This window comes from Sceloporus occidentalis, unplaced genomic scaffold (assembly GCF_023333645.1).
Source record: "Sceloporus occidentalis isolate IW3139 unplaced genomic scaffold, rSceOcc1.0.p SCAF_4, whole genome shotgun sequence".
Lineage (NCBI taxonomy): Eukaryota > Metazoa > Chordata > Lepidosauria > Squamata > Phrynosomatidae > Sceloporus > Sceloporus occidentalis.
Window position 1 is genome coordinate 199797106 of NW_028316984.1, and position 18626 is coordinate 199815731.

The window sequence follows — 18626 nt, forward strand, 5'->3', positions numbered from 1 at the left end:
ATGCAATGTCTGAATTGTTTTTGAAGTGAACAAGTCTTGGACCAGTAATTGCAACTAGCACAGTCAGCCCTCCAGATTCACGTATTCTGCATCCATGAATTCAACCTTCCATAACTTGAAAATATTCAAAAATCGGCCCTCCACATTTGCAGATCTGACATTTGCGGATTTGATTATTTGTAGTTTTGATTCAAATGTTCTCTCTAGGAATCTCCAAGTCCTCCAGCGCAACTCTGCTAGAAATTGACCATAGAGTTGTGCTGGAGAACCTAGAAATTCCTAGGGAAAACACTTTTCTAGGCATCTGTAGGTCCTCCAGTATGATTTTATGATCAACTTCTGGCAGATGTTGACCACAGAATTGCACTAGATGACCTGGAGATTCCTAAAGAGGTGTTCTCTTAGTGTATTTTTATTTGCAGTTTTTCCACATTCACAGGAGTCCGTCACGCCTAACCCCAGTGAATGTGGAGGGACCACTGAGTTGGCCCTCTATATTTGCAGATTTGATTATTCACAGATTTGATTAATATTAATATGTTCTTGCTAGGAAATCTTTAAGTCTTTCAGTGTGACTCTATGGTCAACATCCCCCTGAAGTTGCTCTGGAGGACCCATAGGCCTGTTACAGACAGGCCAAAATAAAGCTGCTTCGAGTCACTTTGGAGGTATGGTATTTCAATGATGCATGAGTCCTAAGAGTCCAAAAGCCACACCAAAGCTGCACTCCAGTCCTCCTCTCTAGGCATTTGTACATCCTCCAGTGAAATTCTACAGCCAGTGTCTGGTAGATGTTGACAACAGAGGTGTACTAGAGGACCTAGAGATTCTTAGAAAGGTGTTTTTCCAGTGGGTTTTTTTTATTTATTTATGGCTTTTCCACTTTCATGGAGGTCTTGCACCCCTAAACCCAGTGAATGTGGAAGGCTAACTGTACTTCTTAAAATACATGCCTTGATTACATCCTGTTTGAAACACGCTGTATATGGGGCTGCTTTTGGAAAATGGAAACTTCAGTGGGTGCAAAATTATCTGGCCAGACTGTTGACCAGGGCTGGGTACAGGGATTTGTTGTGTACACACACACACACACACACACACACACACACAGAGAGAGAGAGAGAGAGAGAGAGAGAGAATGAGAGAAATAGCTGCATTGGCTAGCAGTCCATTTAGCGGCAGCATTCGAAGTGCTGGTTTTGCCCTTTAAAGCCTTACATGACTATGGTCCAAACTATCTGAAAGACTATATTTCCTTATGCAAACCAGTACAAGCTTAAAGATCTGCAAAGGAGGGCTTTCACTCCATCCCACTATCTTTGCAGGCATGGTTGGTGAGGACTCAAGAGAGAGCCTTCTCTGTGGCTGCTCCTAGGCTGTGGAACTCCCTTCCACTAGAGATCCCATTGATCCCCTCTCTGCTCTCTTTCCGCTGGCAGACAAAGACATTTTTATTCAGGCAGGCTTTTGAGTTTTAGTTACAACGCAGTAGTGTGAGTGTAAAGTGCTATGCTGTATTTTAAAAATCTTTTATTAAAATTACATTTTAAAGGGGTTTTAAGAGTTTTAAATGGTTTTTAATCATGTTTTTAAAATAATATTGTTGTTTAGTTCTTTTTAGTTCTAATGTTTTAGCTTGATCTTCTTAAAATTATTGTAAGCTGCCTTGAATCCCATTTTGAAAGGAAGGTAGGATAAACAATGGGCCCTTGGTATCGACTGAGGTTTTGTTCCAGAACCCCCCATGGATACCAAAATCCATGGATGCTCAAATCTCATTAAATACAATGACACAGTAAAACGGTGTCTCTTAAATAAAGTGGCAAAATCAAGGTTTGCTTTTTGGAAATTATACATTTATCGATTATACAGCAGACCCTCCACATTTGCAGCTTTGACTTTTGCAAATTTGATTAATTGCAGTTTTGTTCTCTCTAGGAATCTCTAGGTCCTTCAATGCAACTCTGCCAGAAGTTGACCACAGACTTGTGCTGGAGAACCTAGAAGTTAAAACATTTTTCTAGACAATTGTAGGTCCTCCAGCATGATTCTATGTTCAATTTCTGGCAGATGTTGACCACAGAGTTGCACTGGAGGATCTGGAGATTCCTAGAGAGGTATTCTCTCAGATAAAAAGAAGTGTTTGTTTTTTTAATTTGCAGATCTTTCATATTCATGGGGATCCTTCACCCCCTATCCCCAGTTAATGTGGACAGACCACTGTATAACTTAAATCTTTTTGGAATATTTCCAGACCATAGATGCTTTAATCTGTGGATAAATCAGTGGATATGGATAACTGACCTTAAATTCAATTGATAATTTTTGTAAAAATCACCATCACAAAAAAAATATATTTTTTTCAATTTCAGCTTCCAAGGATGGTGCCAACCCTGCCCCTTCCTCTTTAGTGGTGAGAGCATAAAAGGTGCACTCAGAGGGAGCCACTAACCTGGACCCCTGCAGGGCGGCGGAGGAGCGCCAGGTGGCGTCTGAGTCCCAGGAATCTCCTTGCCATCTCTGTCAACACACCAGCACATCCCAGTGCTGCCATGGCACTGCAGTGGCCGGTAGTTCCCTTGGTCATCACACTCAGGTACGTGGGGTCCCCCTGTGAAGGAAGGCCTTTGCTGGCTTGCATACAGTCGTTGATGTTGGCAGCGGGTCATTGTTGGCGGCACGCTCTCTGCAGGCCAGAAGAGGAGAAAGAGAAGTGTTTGGGTCAAGGTTTCACAACAAGATTAGTAAAGAAAAAACAGCCACATATAAAATGAAGGAAGCCTTGAAAACCAAGATGACGAAACTGAAGCTGTCGTACTTTGGCCATGTCAAGAGAAGGCACGACTCATTAGAAAAGACCATAATTCTAGGAAGGGTGGAGGGAAAGAGAAAAAGAGGAAGACCACATAGTAGATGGATGGAATCCATTAAGGTATGAATCTGCAAGAACTAAGAAAAGTAGTAGGGGTCTTGGAGATGTCTCATCCAGAGGGTCGCCATGAGTCAAACAAACAAACAACTTCATTTATATACCGCTTCATACTGAACTAACAGTGTCTAAGAGGTTTACAGCTGTAAGCTAATTGCCCCCAACAATCTGGAGGCAATTAGCTTTAGTGACCTCCTCGGAAGGATGCAAGCCTGAGTCGGGCTTGAGCCCTTTTGCTGGTATTGAACTCGCAACCTTATGGTTTTGAGTGAGTGGCTACAGTTGAGATCAACTTGAGGATAGTTAACAATATCAACATGTAAAATGACCTCACGTGTGGCAGAAGATCAACTCGGGCCCAAGAAGAAGCTGGGGTGCTGTTCCGTGGGCCCACTTTTTCAGGGTGTGTGTGTGTGTGTTGTGTGCCTTCAAGTAGTTTCTGACTTATGGAGACCCTAAGGTGATCCTATCATGTGGTTTTCCTAGCAAAATTCGTTCAGAAGTTTGCCATTGCCTTCAGGACACAAATTCTGCTCCGATGCACCCAGTGTAAACGCCAGCACTGTGGTTTTGGCTGGAAAGCACAACCCAAAATTAGTTCTGGTCACCATTTCCAGGGCCTGGGGGCACTTTAGGGGTGATTTCTGAGGAGGGGCTGGAAGTTGGAGAGTTCAAATAAATCTGTCACTCATGGAGGACTTCAGGAACATGACTTATGGCAACCCCTACAAAATGCATAGGGTTTTCTTAGGATTTCTTAGGTTTCCCATGCCCTCCTCTGAAATCTAGCCTGTATCACCAGAGATTCCTTGTCATCCAAGTACTAACCAGGCCTGATCCTGCTTAGCTTCCAAGATCAGGCAGGATCTGGTGCCATCAAGGTATTTACAGAAGCCACACAAGAAAAACTGAGAGTGTAGAAGAAAAGATGGGACTGGGGCCACATAGGAGTCCCTGGGCCACGCTCTCCCTTCCACTGTGTTACAAGAGTCTGGCACTCCAGATAAGCTTCATTTCAAAATTCAAGAGCTGTCCAGGGGTCCTGAAGGCTGCCAGCTGAGCCCAGTAATTAAATTGCACTTAGCTTTCAGACACCTAGCTAATGTCAGAGAAATAAATCTATATATCTTCCCATTTTCATACCTATTTCAAGAGGTCAAAGTGCTCCAGAAGGCTCCGCTCCAGCTGAAATTTTTACATCAACCTTATGAGGTAGGCAGTTATTGTTTCTCATAATGGAGCTGGGATAGCTAAGAGAGAGATTAGGTTCACCTAGTGAAGTCATGACAGAGATGAGATTTGAACCAGGTGCTTTCTAATTCCCAACTCATCATCACAGCTAATGGACTAGCCCAGGACACTTTGCTGTCTGAAATAGAGCAGCACATCAAGTACCTCACCCATCAGTGACTGTGAGGTTGGTTTTCCTGTCAGTGGAACAATGAATCTGATCCAAACTTTAAAATAATTATCCAAAGTGCTAAATTTGTTTTAAAGGGTTATGCTTCACCATCTTGGCTACTTCCTTTAACATTCAGGCTAGAACCTAGTACAGAATCACCATTCCACCAACATCAATCACTGACGCCAACATCAATCGTTAACAGTAATCACTGTCCTCCACACTGGTCAAAGTGTGTTGTGCCGAAAGCCAGTCAAGTGACATATTTTGGTGCAGAAGTCACTCTGTGTGGAAGGCTCCCAGCCAGCTAAAAATGTCAGCCCAAATAGAAACTTTGTCTTAAGCATCAGGAAACAGAATAGAGTACCAAGAGCTAAATCAGATTGCTCCGAGAGAAAAATGTGACAGCATTTCCGAGTGCATTGGTTTGGAGCTGGTGACTTTTATTTGTGAAAATTATTAGGAAGAGAAGAAGGTAGTAAGACAAACCTTTTGCAGCTAAGGTGAGAGCAGCCCAAAGTATTCTGGCCCCTGAAACTACCTCAACATCCCATTACCTGGGCATTCTGGAGCAATTCTTTTCAAGGAGAGAAACCATACAGATGCCAGCAGTGTGGGAAAGCTTTTGCTGAGATGGCTGCCCTTGGAAAACATCACAGAATGCACCCAGGAGAGAACCCATACAAATGCCAGCAGTGTGAGAAATGTTTTCCTCAGAAGTCACACCTTTCAAAGCATCAGAGAATCCACACAGAAAAGAAATGTAATCAAGAATGGGAATCTTATCAACAGTAGTAGACTTTATTTGTTCTGCATCTCATCTATTTTAATATTTAATTGTTACTTATTATGATGTTTTAAGGGAAGGAGGGAATAATTGGGATTACTTTTGTATTTTTTATTGTAAGTCGCCTCGATCCTGACAGAGAGGCAATATAAAAATAAACATTAATAATAATAATAATAATAATAATAATAATAATAATGGGCAGCTGTTCGCATTCATGTACCACTATGCTGCCCCCCGCTGCTGGTGGAGGTCAATGTACTGCACTTAGGGGGGGAAAATAAAATGCACAGATATAGGATGGGGGACACCTGGCTTAAGGAGACAACATGTGAAAGGGATCTGGGAGTCCAAGTAGACCACAAGCTGAACAGTGTGATGCGGCAGCTAAAAAGGCCAATGCAATTTTAGGCTGCATTAGTAAAAGTATCATATCTAGATCAAGGGAAGTAATAGTGCCACTCTATTCTGCTCTGGTCAGGCCCCACCTGGAATATTGTGTCCAGTTCTGGGCGCCACAATTCAAAAAGGATGTTGAAAAACTGGAATGTGTCCAAAGGAGGATGACTAAAATGGTGAAAGGTCTAGAAACCATATCCTATGAGGAACGACTTAAGGAGCTGGGGATGTTTAGCCGGGAGAAGAGAAGGTTAAGAGGTGATATGATAGCCCTGTTTAAATACTTGAAGGGATGCCATACTGAGGAGGGAGCTGACTTGTTTTCACTTGCTCCAGTGACTAGGACCTGGAGCAATGGATGCAAGCTACAAGAAAAGAGATTCCACCTCAACATTAGGAGGACCTTCCTGAGAGTAAGGACTGTTCGACAGTGGAACAAACTCCCTCGGAGTGTAGTGGAGTCTTCTTCCTTGGAGGTCTTTAAACAGAGGCTAGATGGCCATCTGTCGGGGATGCTTTGATTTGGGTTCCTGCATGGCAGGGGGTTGGACTAGATGGCCCTTGCGATCTCTTCCAACTCTATGGCCTGTTACAGACTGCCAAAATAAAGCTGCTTCAGGTCTCTTTGGAGGTATGCTATTTAAATGAAGCATGCATCCTAAGAATCCGGAAGCTGCACCAAAGCTGCACTCCAGCGCTTAGGAATGGAGTGTGGCTTTGGCGCAATCTCCAGACTCTTAGGACCCATGCATCATTTAAATAGCATACCTCCAAAGAGACCCGAAGCAGCTTTATTTTGGCAGTCTGTAACAGGCCTATGATTCTATGATTCTATGATTCCTTCTGAGGCCAAAAATTAGGCACCCAATGTTAATTGCATGGCTGGGCACCCTGATAATCCCATAGGGAGCAATCCATGCCACTGCCCACAAAGATGGGTGGCACAACAAGATGCATTGTAAGCAGCCACCCAGCATCTCTCTGGAGGGCTCCAGACCCAATTAATCTGTTTTAAGGGTGGTATATGTAAGGATGGCTAATGGAGTGCACCAAGGAATTCAAAAAGAAAATCAGCATGTGCTTTGTAGATTATAGCAAAGCCTTTGACTGACAAAGTATTCTGTGAAATAAACCACTATCTCCCTAGGAGACCTGGTGACGCAGTGGTTACCTGCCGGTACTGCAGCCACAACATTGTGAGTTTGATCCCACAGCTCCAGGGTTGACTCAGCTTTCCATCTTTTGTAGGTTGGTAAAATGAGTACCCAGTTTGTTGGGAGCTATTGGCTTACAGACTGTAAACTGCTTAGAGAGTGCTGAGTTCACTATGAAGGGGTACAGAAATGTAAATGCTGTTGCTATTGCTATTCCCCAACAATGTCTTACTGAAGAAGCACTAACTGCTATGACAATACTGGCAAGCCATGATCACAATGGTCTCTCTCAATATAGCAACTCTATGATATAGGATGGAGGGAGGACTCCTTGAAAGATTCTGAGAGTTAATAATAAATTATAATAAATTGTTTATTTATTAACTGCTTTCCCCAAGATCAAAGCGGTGTACAAGTGTCAGTAAAAACAGTCAGTAAAAACAGTACCACAATTCACATATTAAAAATACACATTAAAACAAATTAAATCCAAAAGCATAGTTAAAAACATACAGTAATAATGTTAAAATCATGAATATCAATACGTTGAGCCCTGGTAGCGCAGTGGTTAAATGCCTGTACTGCAGCCATTCACTCAAAACCACAAGGTTGTGAGTTCAAGACCAGCAAAAGGGCCCAAGCTCGACTCAGGCTTGCATGCTTCCGAGGAGGGAGCTAAAATGAGTACCCAGACTGTTGGTGGCAAATTAGCTTACTTTCTAATTAGCTTACTTGCTGTTCACCGCTATGATCTTTGGAATAGTGGTATATAAATAAAACAAATTATTATTATTATTATTATTATTATTATTATTATTACATCAGGGAAAGATTGTTGTTTAAAGGGGTAACTTTTCCAAGCTTCAACTCTGATAAAGTGAAGTAGCCCAACCTTTGAATATTCCCATACCTGGTGAGCAGTGGAAACCATCACCTTCATAGCCAGCCTGACAGCGACAAGAGAAGGAGCCATGGGAATTGTGGCAGGTGGCAGCTTGGTGACATCTCCCTTCCGCGCATTCATCCACATCTACAAAGAAGTAAGAAATCCCCAAGAGCATCAGAGAAAGCACAGTTTTGATGCAAAAATGGCCCAAGGGGACCAAAAAATAAATAAATAGGGATTTTGAAATAGCAAAATATGGTTATTTTGTCCTGAATGTTTCAAGTTTTTGCCATTATCCTTCCCAAATGAAAAGTTTTGTGTCATTCTATTATCCTTGCTAAAGAACAAAAACAACAAAAAGTAATGAGTAATGCAGATACATTCATGAGTAAGGGAAGTAATAGCAATGCAATGATGAAAGATGCAGAAAAACTCACCAAGTTCTCTATAAGACACAGCAAGGAGTAATGTCAATGAATTATTTTTAAAATATTCTAAAGAAATTTATTAGTTTTTAAAAAGTCACTTTCCAACCACTGGCTCAAAGGATATTCCATTTACCTCTTTTGCTGCAAATTTCAAGTATTAATGAAGACAATAGCTGTTTCTCACTCTAGGTTGCCTTTAATATGACACTACATGATGCTTAAAGTCAGGTCAGAATGATGGTAATGTATCTCCCGCTGACTCTGAGAAACTTACCGCTCCCCAAAAATATGTCCACTATTTGAAAGCCTGGAAAACACTGTCATCATAAACTTTACATCTCTCACTAAACTCTTCTCTTTCCAATCCTACCCATCTCCTTTGAAATAGCCAGAATGACCCCGTCAATTTTATCTTTGGAACAACCATGTTCAATAAGGGAGAGAGAGAGTGACTGCACCTCTGTGAGTTTCATGGCTCCAAGGATATTAGAACTTAGGGTGCATCTACATTGTAGAAATAATGCAGTTTGGCACCACTTTAACAGCTATGGCTCTATCCTACAGAATCCTGGGATCTGTAGTTTGGTGAGGCACTAGCACACTCTGGCAAAGAAAGCTAAAGACCTTGTAAAATTACAATGCCCAGGATTCTGTAGGATGGACCTACAGCAAGTGGTGTCAAACTGCATTAAAGTCGGCCCTCTCTTCTTTATCCATGGATTCAACCATCCACGGCTTGAAAAATATTCACAAAAATATATAAATTCCAAAAAAACAAACCTTGATTTTGCTGTTTTATAAAAGGGATGCCATTTTACTATCCCACATTATTTAATGGGATGTCAGCATCCATAGATTTTGGTATTCACAGGGGGTCCTGGAATCGAACCCAGCAGATAATAATAATAATAATAATAATAATAATACTTACACCCCGCTCTTCAGCCAAAAGGCTATCAGAGCGGTTTATCAACAGTGTAGATGCACCCTCAGATCTTCCACATCCCAATCCAGTACTGTCACCACTATTCCTTTAAACCATTAAAACACACTCATATAAATACATTCTTTAAAATATACAAATTAAAAAGTCATGATGTAAAGTTGACTCGGTAGGCCTGCCAAAAGAAATGGGTCTTTAATGTTGTTTTAAATGCTGTCAGCATTTTCAGCTGTTGTCTATCCTCTGGCAGGTCATTCCATGGACTGGGGGCAGTAGATGGAAAGGTCCTGGCTGGCTGGAGCAAACATTTCTCAGAGGATCTTAGTACACAGGATAGATTGTATGGCATCACTCCATGGCATCACTGTGGAAGGACAAGACTAAACAATTGAACAATGACCTCCTCTTCTGCTTACCTGTGCAGTTGTGTCCATTGCCAGCAAAACCCGTAAGGCACACACAGCTGAACGAGGCACCCCCATGGTGCACACATTCTGCTCGGTCTGCGGAGGCGCAGGTATGAGTGCCGTCTTCACAAGGGTTGGATGGTGGGGCCACCACTGGAGAAGGCCAATAGAGGGAGGGAAGGAGAAGGGAAATCAGTTGTTGCAGAGGGCTGTCAAGCTTTTCTTATTTCATCCTCACATGCTAGAAATCAAAACATTTCTCCAAACTGGGGAGTTTATCACACTGGGTTTTCCTGTGTAGAAATGGGATTTAAAACAGGAAAATCCTGCTTTTGTGGGATCGTTTTCACACATCATGTATTAACGCATAAATAAAGTAGAAAAATCCTGCAAAAGTGGGATCTTTTTCACACGACGTCGGTGGCATTATGTATCAATGTGAAAATAACCCGGATGGAAAGTTAACAAAACACACTCCTTTTTCCTTTCAGAAAACACAGAAAATAAAAAGGAACAGGCTTTGTCGGCTTTCCATCTGGGTTATTTTTGCGTTAATGCTCAATGCCACGGACGTGTCTGAAAATCAACCTACTTTTGCCAGGTTTTCCTGGATTTTTAAAACCCATTTCTGCACGGGATCCATCCTGTGTGATAAACTCCTGGGTGAGATTGCAAGAGTTCTTATGGATATTTGAAGGATTTTTTCACACTTCTGGCCTTTTTTTTTGGTAAAAAGTTTATTTGGTGTCTTGTTGTTGTGTGCTGCAAATCATTCCCGATTTATGACAACCCTAAAGCAAATTTATTGTGAGGTTTGCTTGGGAAGATTCTTCAGAAGAGGTTTGCCATTACTATCCTCTGAGAATGGGTATGTGACTTGCTCAGTGGTTTTGAACCCTGGTCTCCAGCAACTTATTTAAACAGAGTACTAGAAGCATCTTCTACCTCACTGGACCAAATATCTCAGCTGATTAGGCTAGGAAAGATAAAACAAGTTGAAGAGAGAGCAAAGTCTGGCCACAACTCCTGAAGACTGTGGCGGTCAACTTTATAGTGGAGCTTTGGGTGACAAAATTGGAGTGAGTTGGTTTGGGGGGCTTTGGAGGAGTATGCACAGGTCTGTAGGCCTATCTTTTGTGCTAGAACTATGTGTATTTCCAGGTCTCCACAATCTCCAGGAGTTCTAGCTTACCTTCTCCTCTGAAAAGAAAAGAAAAACCAAGAAAATCTATGAAAGTGTTCATTTGGAGCTAATTTTAGGCTGTGTTCTGGGCCATGCAACCCACTTCTATCCCACAGGCATGAAGACAGACCTCCATACCTGCCGTATTTGCACAAGTCAGTCTTCCCAGACACCCCACCTCAAATAGTAGGCTGGAATATTTTTGGACAACGTAAGTTCCTAAGTATAAGTGGAAGAGAAGGTTTCTCAAAGATAATTCATCTGTGGAACTTTACAACAATACAGGGGACTTAAATTAAGGATGTCACATAGGGATCGGGGTGAATGCACACAATCTGCAATACCATAAAAGCAACAGCGAATTAGCATTTCAGTACTTATTTTATTTTTCAAGGAAAGTTTCTAGCCCTTAAGTCTAGAATATCCAATGAAATCCCACTAATTTATCAGCTCACCTAGGCTCCCCTACCAGCCCTCTAAGTTTTGTTCTTTTCCTGCTGGTTACTACTATCTCCCCCAACCCATTTTAGTTCCCAGAATCTGTCAATGCAACTGCAAAGGGAGAGTTAATGAATAACATGCTGGAAAAAAACCCAATGCCAAGCCTTGATGTAATTTCAAAGAAACCAGTGAGTTTCCCACCAATATCAGCCAAAATCTGGGGGGAAGAGAAGCACCAGAGATTGTGGAATTGTTTACTCTTGCTAAGGCTGATTCCCAAATTATCTCTTTTCTTTTCTTTACCTTGTAGTTTGTATGGAGACTAATAAGCAAGTTAGGGAGCATCAAGGCTATGTATGCCAAGGCCAAGAGAGCCAGAATGTTGTTGCGGTCTGAATGCTGGACTAGGACACTGGGAGACCAGGGTTCGAATCCCCACACAGCCTGAAAACCAATTGGGAGACCTTGGACAAGTCACCCTCTCTAAGCCTCAAAGACAAGGGCAAACCTCTTCCTCCACAATTGAGTTGCAGTGCAACAATCAGAAGCAAGACTCCTGTCTCAACTCCTCATCACACTGAAGTTCAATGATGGAGGGGGCTGGAAATATCATCATTTTACCCCAAAGGCCGGGAGGACAGATCTCCATCACCCAGTGTAGCTGCTAGCTGTTATGGTAGATTTTGAGGCGGGGGCATTCAAGAACCAGTGTGGTGTAGTGATTTGAACATTAGGGTCACCCTAAGTGGGAAATGACTTGAAGGCCAACAACAACAACAACAACAGCAACAGCAACAACAACAAATTTACAATTGTGGCACATCATGATTGGAAACATGAATACCAAACAGTTATGAATGTGAATGCCTTGCTTACATATTCATAACTGCTTGACAAACTGCCAGCTATCATCCACCATGGCCCCTTGGCCATTGTAATATCAGCAGAGCCTGCCCATTGTGTCATCACAACGGATCATCCCTAGTTCTCAGGGCTTGGACCAGCATCAGTTAAGCGGACAATGTCATACACCACAACATCCTATGTCATCCAGCAGCTTTTCTCTCATCATCTTCCTTTTCTCAGTTTGCTGCTACAACTCTGCTGTAAACTACACATGTTTTGAATTTGTGCATTGGTCAGTAGGCTGGGCATCCTCAAATGGGACTAGCATCTTACCTACACAAGTGGCCCGGTCTGCTGCGAGTTCATATCCATGGGGGCACTCACATCTGTAACTGCCCAAAGTGTTGACACAGACTGATTCTGGGCTGCATCGGCTGAGGCCCTCGGCACATTCATTGACATCTGAGGAGAGGGGACAGCAAGATGAATGGTAGAAATAAATGCATCTGACAGCTGTTTCCATTAATATTCAAAGGAGTTCCAGGACATGTTACATGAGGATCTGGACAACCGTTGATTCCCTGGTTCACCTCCCTCCCACCCCGCAATATTATCTTGGCTTATTCTGGGCAGGCTGTTCAGCCCCCTTGCAGCTATAAAAACACAACCAGCACCAAATGGTTCCAGATGTTTTCAGATTTCCGAAGCTTAACCTCTTAAAAGTGTTGAGAGAGCACAAGTTCAACTTTGAATAACACTCGCTGCAGGGGCAGAAATTTCCATCTGCCTTCCCCTTTAAATTACCCAGTTCTTGATACAAATATGGCAAGTTCAACAGCTGCAATCTTGGGCCCATCCATTCTTCAATTGAGAGAGTATGCAATGGGGTCATGCAGCACCTTTGAGACTAACTGAAAGATAGAAATTGGTAGCATGAGCTTTCATAGACTTTATTCTACTTTCTCAGATGCATGCAACCAACTTCTATCTTTCAGTTAGTCTCAAAAGTGCTGCAAGATCCTTTTGCATACTGACTTTCCAGATGACACCACTATGTCTTTGAATTCTACCGTGAAGACTGTGTGTGTGTGTGTGTGTGTGTGCGCGCGCGCGCGCGCGCGCGCGCGCACATGTGTGCAAGAACAGGACGGAAGAGAGAGATACACACAGAGAAAGAGAGAGATGTTCATTAACATTTCTAATTAATGAGGGAAATAATATAGAATTCAACTAAGGTAAAAATGTGAGCAATAGCACAAATATTGTGAGAGAAGAGGAAAGTCAGGGATTTTTAAAAAGTAATTTTTCTAAACTCTGATCCTTAGCCAACAAGGACTGAAAAATGGAATGCTACAATAAGGTGAGGAAGGAACAGTGGAACAAACCTTCTTTGGTACTCTGGGACAAAACAGAAACAACCTAGACAGGATTCTTGCTCACCTGTGCATTCGTTCCCATCACCCCAGTAGCCGGCAGTGCACTCACAGCTGTAATCCAAACCGGAGCCTGGCTGACACCGTGCCGTCGTGTCACATGTGTGCGTGCCATCGTAGCATGGGTTCAGAGCAACCAAATCAGAATCATCTAAACCAGCAAAAGAAGGGAAGTGGTTACAAAAATAGATGCCATAAAGGCTTGGAGATTCAGGAGATGTGTGTCTTGGTTCCTTATCACATTCAGAGCTTGGAAAAGATCTAAGAGGACTATAGTCGGCCTTCCGTATCCACATGTTCTGCAAGGATTCAACCAACTGCAGCTTGAAAATATTTGGGGGTGAGAATTCTAGAGAACAAACTTTGATGTTTGCCATTTTATATAAGGCACTTCATTGTTGTTATTGTTGTTGTGTGCCTCTAAGTCATTTTTTTACTTACGGCAAACCTAAGGTGAACCTATCATAGGGTTTTCTTGGAAGGTTTCTTCAGAGAGGGTTTGCCTTTGCCAACCTCTGAAGCTGAGAGAGTGTGACTTGCCCAAGGTCAGTGGGTTTTTATGCTCAAGTGCGGTTTCGAACCTTGGTCTCCCAAAGTCATAGTCCAATGCTCAAAACACTATACCACAGTATGCCATTATACGTATATATTGAGACTTGAGCATCCATGGATTTTGGTATCTACATGGGATCCTGGAACCAAACCATGGTGGATACTAAGGGGCCTAATGTACAATTCCCAGAATTTTCCAGACCACATGGTCACCACCACAGTATTGCTAAGCGCATTATCCTACTATACATGAAATGTGCTACACATGATTATTTTTTTTTACAATGCACAATAGTTGTATCCAAGAAGCGGCTCCATAAGCTGAATTGTGCATGCAGACTCCTTGCATGCATGGAGCTTATTAAAGTACTGTACACAGAAGAGCATGTGAATGTGCATTATGTGTATGAATTGCATATTTCATATTGCAATTGTACAATGAATTATGGGCCATGTTCATTAACCACTGATCCATCTATGTTATGTTACTTCAGGACTCAGTACATGGTTTGCATAAAATAACTTATGCCAGCAGATATATATGTTTCAAGAACACAATGCAGGATTGTGGCCTATGTCTGTGATTGCACTGAGTATTCAAGCCTACAATGCTGCAGTTTATTGACAAAGCAGCATGGCAACAACCATCATGTACCTCTATGAGCATAAAGTTACATTGCATCAAACTACAAGAAAAGATATTCTACCAAAATCAAACTACAGGAAAAGAGAATTCACTTCAACATTAGGAAGAACTTCCTGATGGTAAGAGCTGTTTGACAGTGTAATTCTTACCCTGTAACAAAATTATTGTTACAGCTCCTGGCAGAGATTTTGCAAATTGCTTATGTCTCAGTCCCACAGTGGCCAAGTTGGCCAAGTTGATCTTGCACAATACAAAAAACAAAAATATCAAGACGAACATGAGAAGAAGAAGGAAAAATCCAGGTCCATAATGTGTGGACCAAAAACCATATATATATATATATATATATATATATATATATGCGCTTTGGAGATCTTCAGATGACTGTATCAGCCAAGATGTTCTCAAACTAACAAAAACACCACAAACAAACAGTGATCGGAACATCTTGAAACTTTTGCAGACAATTTTTCTATTTCTTTTTTTTGGGGGGGGGAGGGGGTGGGTCTTATAAACGTATGACGGCACTATGGAGTTTGGATACCTCTATGCTCTCGCCATGGTCTCTGCAATTGTCCAAACAGTTCTATCCTTCTTTGGCTTTAAACATACACACATATATATACAGACAAGTGTAAACTTTTTGGATTCTTACTCAGAGGTCTGGAACTCATTTGTTCAGTTAAGGGGAGGGTAAACAATTAATTGCATCTTTTGTGGCTGGCAAACCACAACTAGAGCAGACCACCCTGGCTCTTTAAGTGAGCCCTCCTCCACAGACATGTTGAAATCACATTATTGTAATCAGGGAGGAAATTTTGCTAAATCTCCTAGACTGCTGCACCACAAAGAGATCTGCTCAGGTCACTCTTTTTTGCAGACCTCAGAGGTGGAGATGGAGGTGGCAAAGTCAACTGTTATGAGCCTATGAAAGCAGCAGATTTATGGTTTTATTTCCCATCAAAAGATCACTCCTGCAACCTTTTCCATTGCTGAAAAGTCATGGAAAATGTGGGTTTGGGGGATGGAGCCGGTGCTAAGGGTGCGGTGGGCAAAGTGCGGCACCATGTGGGCCCTAGACCTATTTTTGTGGCCCTTGACCTCTCCAAACATCATTTATTTTCTGGTGAAAGAAAGAAAGAAAGAAAGAAAGAAAGAAAGAAAGAAAGAAAGAAAGATGAACAGCTTTTTCTGGATGCCACCAGAAACTGTTATCTAACTTTTAAAGCCACCCTGCACTGTTGTTTTTTAAGGGATACTATTTTAAAAAAAACAGAGAAGTTTTATTATTTTTTTATTTTCATTTTTTGGCATTGTTGGCAGGCTGTATGGTCCCTGAACCTGTCACAATTTCTACTCTGGAACTATATTGATACAATTCAATTGCTTCCAGAAAAACTCTGACTTTAGGAAATGTGAAGATGCAACTTACACTATAGAAATAATGCAATTTGGCACCTCTTTAACTGCCACAGACTCATCCTATGGAATCTTGGAATGTGTAGTTTTGGAGGCACCAACACTGCTTGAAAGAGAAGGCAAAAGACCTTGTGAAACTACAGATCCCAGGATTCCATACGACAGAGCTGCAGCACTTGAAGTGGCATCAGACTTCATCCTAAGAATAAACTCTTCTAGAACTTGGCCACATAGCCTGAAAACCCCACAAAAAACTATTAGCCTGCTTTGTCAGAGAGTTCTGATGCCATAACAAATTACAAATCCCAGTATTCCATAGGATGGAGCCATGGCAGTTAAAGCAGGATCAAACTGCATTAATTCTGCAGTGTGGCAGCAGCCTGGGTTGGGGGAAGGAGTTTGGTAATTGCATGTAATTAGTAAAGAATTCTAACTTCTGCAATGACCCCAAACCAGACTTGCAAGCAGACACAGGCTGGAGTTACACCTACAAATATCACTGTCAGGATGCCAGCACTTTAGCTGAATGGGAATGTTCTCTAACCAAATTCTCAACTAAATTTTTGGAGCAGTACAGATGACAGCAAGGAGTCCTCCAACCCTCAGAGCATGCCAGAAATTGCACTGCAACAGTTGTATGCAACCCTGCACAGAGGATTCTGTAACATTGAGCCACAGCAGTTAAAGCAGTGTCAAAGTGCATTAATTCTGTAGTACAGATGCAGTCCATGACACTCACACTATGATATTTGGTCACTCCTTTTTTCAGCCCAGCCTATCTCATGGGAATGTTGTGGGTTTAAAGTGAGGTGAGAGAAAGGGGTGGAGGAAAGAAGCATAGACATACAGTAACCTTGAACTCACTGAAGGGAAAGTGAGTTCTGTTAGCAACTGTTAACCAAATGCAGATGTACATCCATGCACAAAGATACTGCATGAACCACACTACTTTCCAAACCCGAACTGAATTAGGACCTTATGCATCTGGACAAAAATGTCCAATGGCTTCTGTAGGTGAATGTACGTATATGTGAAACACTCACTGATTTCCATCTGTAATAATGAAAATTATGAGATACTGGTAAAATGAGGAAAGCCTTTGAGAAAAGTCAAATTGTAAGTTGGGACATGAACCCCGTGAGAACCAGGCGAAAACTCACCTCTGAGGGGCCCAATCTGGTTGGTGACGGCATAACGGAGTGCCTGCTCTTCCTCATTATACAAAGCAAAAATCCGGTCCACCGTGAGCTGCTGAGTGGTGGGAGTCACCCTGCGGTGCCGTGCGTGGGGGCATTCATGGTAGGTTAGATTCTGACGCAGCCGGTAGGACAAGGTTTGGTTGATGCTTCCAAAAGCAAGTAGGGAATATTCACGGTAAGATGTAGAAGTCACAACTGTGGGGGGGGGGGGGAAGCAAGCATCAAGGTTAGAAAAGCTATTAGATTCTCTAAAGACAGGCATCTGTCACTGTTGTTTCCCAGCAAAAAGTCTGAAGTATAACAACAACGATAATGATGCAGATGGTACCTTTTGCATCCATAAAACCTGCCTTTTTGTTCTGATTTCTTTTCACCTCTTTTTCTGGGAGTTCAAGATAGACTACAGTATTCATCTTTTTAGGTTGGAAAATAGCTAAGGACTTCCATGCAAATGGGACAATGAATCTGCCCCAGATTTTAGAATCATAGAGTTGGAAGGGGTCTCATGGGTCATCCAGTCCAACCCATTGTTCATTGCAGGATCTCCAAGTAAAGCATCCCTAGCAGGTAATTGTCCAACCTCTTTTGGAAAATGTCCAGAGAAGAAGACCTCTCCAGGCAATTGGCCCCATTGGTTCCATTCTCAAAACGTTCCTTTTAATGTTCAAAATCTACCCTCAAACCTCAAACCATTGGACCTGGTCCTACCCTCTGGGGCAGCAGAGAACAGGCTTTCCCTCTTCTCTCTGTGGCACCCCTGGAGGTATTTAAAGAGTGTGATCATGTCACTCCACAACCTTTTCTTTACCAAGCTAAACAAGCCCAGCTCCCTGAACCTTTCCTTATCTGTTCTCCATGTCTCTTATGATTCCAGAAATTTGGAGTGCAGCATACATCAATTCTATTCCGGGCTAATAAATTACTTGTGAAGTGAGAGAAGGAGAATTTGACGGACTGTACTACAAAATCAGAATGATTCCAGCAGACAAATGATCACATATCAGACATAAGAAATAAAATCAGAAGCAATTCAGCCATAGTACCTGAATCCATGTACTGGTAGATCTCCTTGTAAGGTGCAATGTCGACAGTAAAATCCTCGGGAATATAAGGCACCTGCCCTCGAATTTCAGTCTGAACACTGAGGTAATTTTCTGCATCAAGCCCATCAGCAATTTGCTTGACAAAAACAGTTTCCTCTCCTGGATAGAAAGTGGCTTCAAGACTGTGAACGAATTTAGCACCTATTTCAGAGGGGAAGGGAAAGGAGGGGAGAAATCCCACATATATTAATCCTTGCTCAAGACATTTTACCTTTAGAGGGATATAGTCAATGGGTACCAAAATAGCAAGCCTCCAAGTCCCAGCAAGGGCTGGTATTGCCCCCAATCCCTGAGTCATCCACCTCTACTCTATACAAAGTCAACTACAGGTTGAGCCTTACTTATCTGTAATTCTTAAATCCGAAATACTCCAGAATTGTGCATGTGGGTGGCTGAGATAGTGAATCCTTTACTTTCTGATATATACAAAAGCTTAGTTTCATGCACAAAATTATTTAAAATATTATGT

General features: G+C 42.1%; 1 protein-coding gene across 1 annotated transcript in view; it reads right to left on the reverse strand.

The window, feature by feature from the left end:
• The window catches only part of NID2 (nidogen 2), an 86318-nt gene that overhangs the window by 18940 nt on the left and 48752 nt on the right, over positions 1 to 18626 (reverse strand). Inside the window, exons 7-13 of the mRNA XM_089522885.1 lie at positions 18098 to 18298; positions 17016 to 17249; positions 13246 to 13389; positions 12139 to 12267; positions 9345 to 9488; positions 7582 to 7701; positions 2453 to 2686 (exon numbers count right to left, since the gene is read on the reverse strand). Coding sequence (XP_089379011.1) covers positions 2453 to 2686; positions 7582 to 7701; positions 9345 to 9488; positions 12139 to 12267; positions 13246 to 13389; positions 17016 to 17249; positions 18098 to 18298 — 1206 coding nt within the window. The remainder of the gene's footprint in view (positions 1 to 2452; positions 2687 to 7581; positions 7702 to 9344; positions 9489 to 12138; positions 12268 to 13245; positions 13390 to 17015; positions 17250 to 18097; positions 18299 to 18626) is intronic.